Source organism: Gracilinanus agilis, unplaced genomic scaffold (assembly GCF_016433145.1).
Source record: "Gracilinanus agilis isolate LMUSP501 unplaced genomic scaffold, AgileGrace unplaced_scaffold47346, whole genome shotgun sequence".
Classification (NCBI taxonomy): Eukaryota; Metazoa; Chordata; class Mammalia; order Didelphimorphia; family Didelphidae; genus Gracilinanus; species Gracilinanus agilis.
Genome location: NW_025381740.1, coordinates 1 through 2713, shown reverse-complemented (window position 1 = coordinate 2713; position 2713 = coordinate 1). Strand labels below are relative to the sequence as shown.

Sequence of the window (2713 nt, the reverse complement as noted above, 5' to 3'; positions counted from 1 at the left end):
GCAGGAGGCGGGACAGAGAGAGAAGCTCCAGCCCGGCGCGGCCCGAGCCGGCCGCAGGGGGCAGACACCGGAGGCGCCCCGGCTGGAAAGTCCGAGGAGAATGGGGTGGGGGGAGCAGAGAGGGCCGCCGGGAAGAGAAGGAGCTGGCAGAGAGAGGGGAGAGGCCGGGGAGAGGCCGGGGAGGGCCGGCACCCGGGAGGAGGACAGAAGGAGGCAGAAGGACGAGGGACGGGACGAAGCAGAGTCGGGCCCCCAGCCTGCCCCCGCCCCGCCCCCGCGCGCCGCGCCTCACCTGCTCGCTCTCCTTCCGCCGGTCGGTGCCCGGCAGGCCCATTATAAGGGCCCGCGGCCCGGGGCCCCGCCAATGAGGGGCCGCCCCCGCCTCCGCCCTTATCGCGGGCCCAGACCCCGAGGCTCCGCGGAGGCTAAATCGGGCTCGTCAGCTGTCAGCAGCCCCGGGCCAGGCTGAGCCCCTCCAGACAGCTGAGGCCCGGCCGGCCCTCCCACCTGTCCCAGGGCCATTTTTGGCTTCCTCCCGAGGCCCCAGAATAGAAAGTCCGGAGCTGGCGCCGGCCAGACCCGGGCGGAGACGTGGCCTACGTGGGGGCCTCCCGGCTGTCGGCCTCGGCCCCCGCCCCCACCTGTTCCAGCCCCCGGGGCCTCCCACAGCACTCCCGCCGCCCCCTCCTCCGGTGCTCCGACCCCACCCAGGCTCCCCAGGCCTGGCATTCAAGGCCTCCCCCGCTCCGCTCCCGGCAAGCACAGCCCTGAGAGTGCACGGAGAAGTTTTTAATGCGCTTCAGCGGACACCAGGCGGGCGGCAGCACTGCTCCCTCCTCCGCTCTCCCTGCCCGAGGCCGGGGCTCCGCTCGGCCCCATTTTACAGATGGGAAAAGTCAGTCTCCAAGAGGAGAAATCCTTCACCGGGAGGCAAAGTCCAGCGGGGCCCCAGGCCGTCCAGCCACCGCTGTCCCGGGCCTAGGGGTGGCCAGAAGCCCGCTCACCCCCTGCTCGGCTGCAGGCTCTGGGAGGGCCCCGGCCGGGAGCCCCTGGCAGCTTGGCACGGGCAGCAGCCCGCCTGGCGAGGGTGAACGGGGCGAGGCCGGTGTGCCCAGGCTCAGGAGGCACCAAGGTACAGAGGGGGGCCCTAATCTGGCCCGAGCACACTGCGCCTGGAGGGGGTGAAGGCAGATAAGGCTGAAGTGGCTCAAAGCCACCGGAGGGCCCCAGGGCCGGCCAGGCACGCCCCCTCCTGGCACTCTCCAGAGACGGGGGAGGCTGGGGCAGCCCCACCGCAGTGTGGCAGGGAGAGGTAGTCATGGGGCTGCCCGCCCAGGCTGGGGGGCCTGAGCCTCAGGCCGCCTGCAGCCAGCCACCGGATTCTTCAATGTCTTTGGTCACCACCAGGAGCACCTCGCAGGGGCCCTGGGCCATGGCAGCAGAGAGGAAGTCCCTGGGGGAGACAGGGGCCCCGCCGGCCTCAGCATCCTTCCTGCATCCTCCCCTCCCTTTTACCCCTCCGGTCCTCCTGGGCCCTCTGGCCCATGTACCCAGAGCCTCCCTGAGGCACCCAGGGCCTCCCCTAACCTCCCAGAGCCTCCCTGAGGCACCCAGGGCCTCCCCTAACCTCCCAGGGNCACCCAGGGCCTCCCCTAACCTCCCAGGGCCTCCCTGAGGCACCCAGAGCCTCCCTGGGGCACCCAGGGCCTCCCCTAACCTCCCAGGGCCTCCCAGAGCCTCCAGGGCCTCCGCAGAAGCACCCTCACCTGAGCTCGTCCTCGCCCCCCAGCGCCACGGGCTCCCGGAGCTTGGAGTCCAGGTTGTAGTAGATGCCGCCCACCTTGCGCAGAGCCACCCAGTGCCGCCGCTGCAGCGGGAGGGACAGCAGGCCCAGGGAGATGGGCGAGGGGAGGTTGAGGATGAAGCCCAGGACCTGGGACAAGGCCAGCTGGCTCAGGGGCCTGCGGAGAGGGAGGAGGGCTCGCTGAGTGAGGGGGCACGCTGGGGGTGCCCCTGGGGCTCCCCCCTGCCCAGCCACCGCTCTCACCTCCGTCGGTCCCACCACACAGCCGCCAGGCCGAGGCCCTGGAGGGCCGCCATGATCACGTTCACGTCGTAGTTGCCGGTGCCCAGGAGGCTTCGATGGGGGTTCAGGCGGGAATCGGGGGCCAGCCTGGACGGGGCGGCAGGGCCGCTGGGAGGGAGCCGGGAAGCCCGCAGAGGGGAGTGGGGCCCCGGCTCCAGCCTGAGATGAAGCCCCTGGAGGGCCCCCAGAGTGGGGGGCTCAGAGGAGCCAGGGACGCCCCCTCCCCCGGACTGAGGCAGTAGCTCCGCCTCCACAGGGATTATGGGGCCCCAACCTGTCACCCCCTTCCTCCACAAGCTCCGCTGCTCCCCGGGACCTCGGGGCAACCCCTAAAGCACTCTGCTCCAGGCGCAGACACCCCGGTGTCCTCCCTCCCGGGAGCCTAGTTCGGCCGTGGCTCTGCCCTCACTCCTTAATTCTTGGCCAACTGCTATGGCTCCCTAGGGCCTTCAGAAGCACCTTCTCTCTCCTTAGCCTGGCATTCAAGGCCTTCCCAGTCTAGCTCCACCCTCTCACCCGCTCCTCACCTTCCCGATTTGCCAGTCTAGGGGGCGACAGCCGCCCCCCCCCCAGTCCAGCTGACCCCCTCGGAGACTCACCCCGGGGGGAGGGGGCAGGGGGATGGGC

General features: G+C 71.1%; 1 protein-coding gene across 1 annotated transcript; it reads right to left on the bottom strand.

The window, feature by feature from the left end:
• Nucleotides 1-768: 768 nt before the first annotated feature.
• LOC123255486 (josephin-2-like) lies at nt 769-2415 on the bottom strand (the record flags this gene model as incomplete). The annotated part of the gene is made up of 3 exons (XM_044684272.1): nt 769-1453; nt 1767-1961; nt 2048-2415. Coding segments are annotated over 3 exons (663 nt in total), but the record flags the coding sequence as incomplete, so codon positions are not given.
• Nucleotides 2416-2713: the final 298 nt, after the last annotated feature.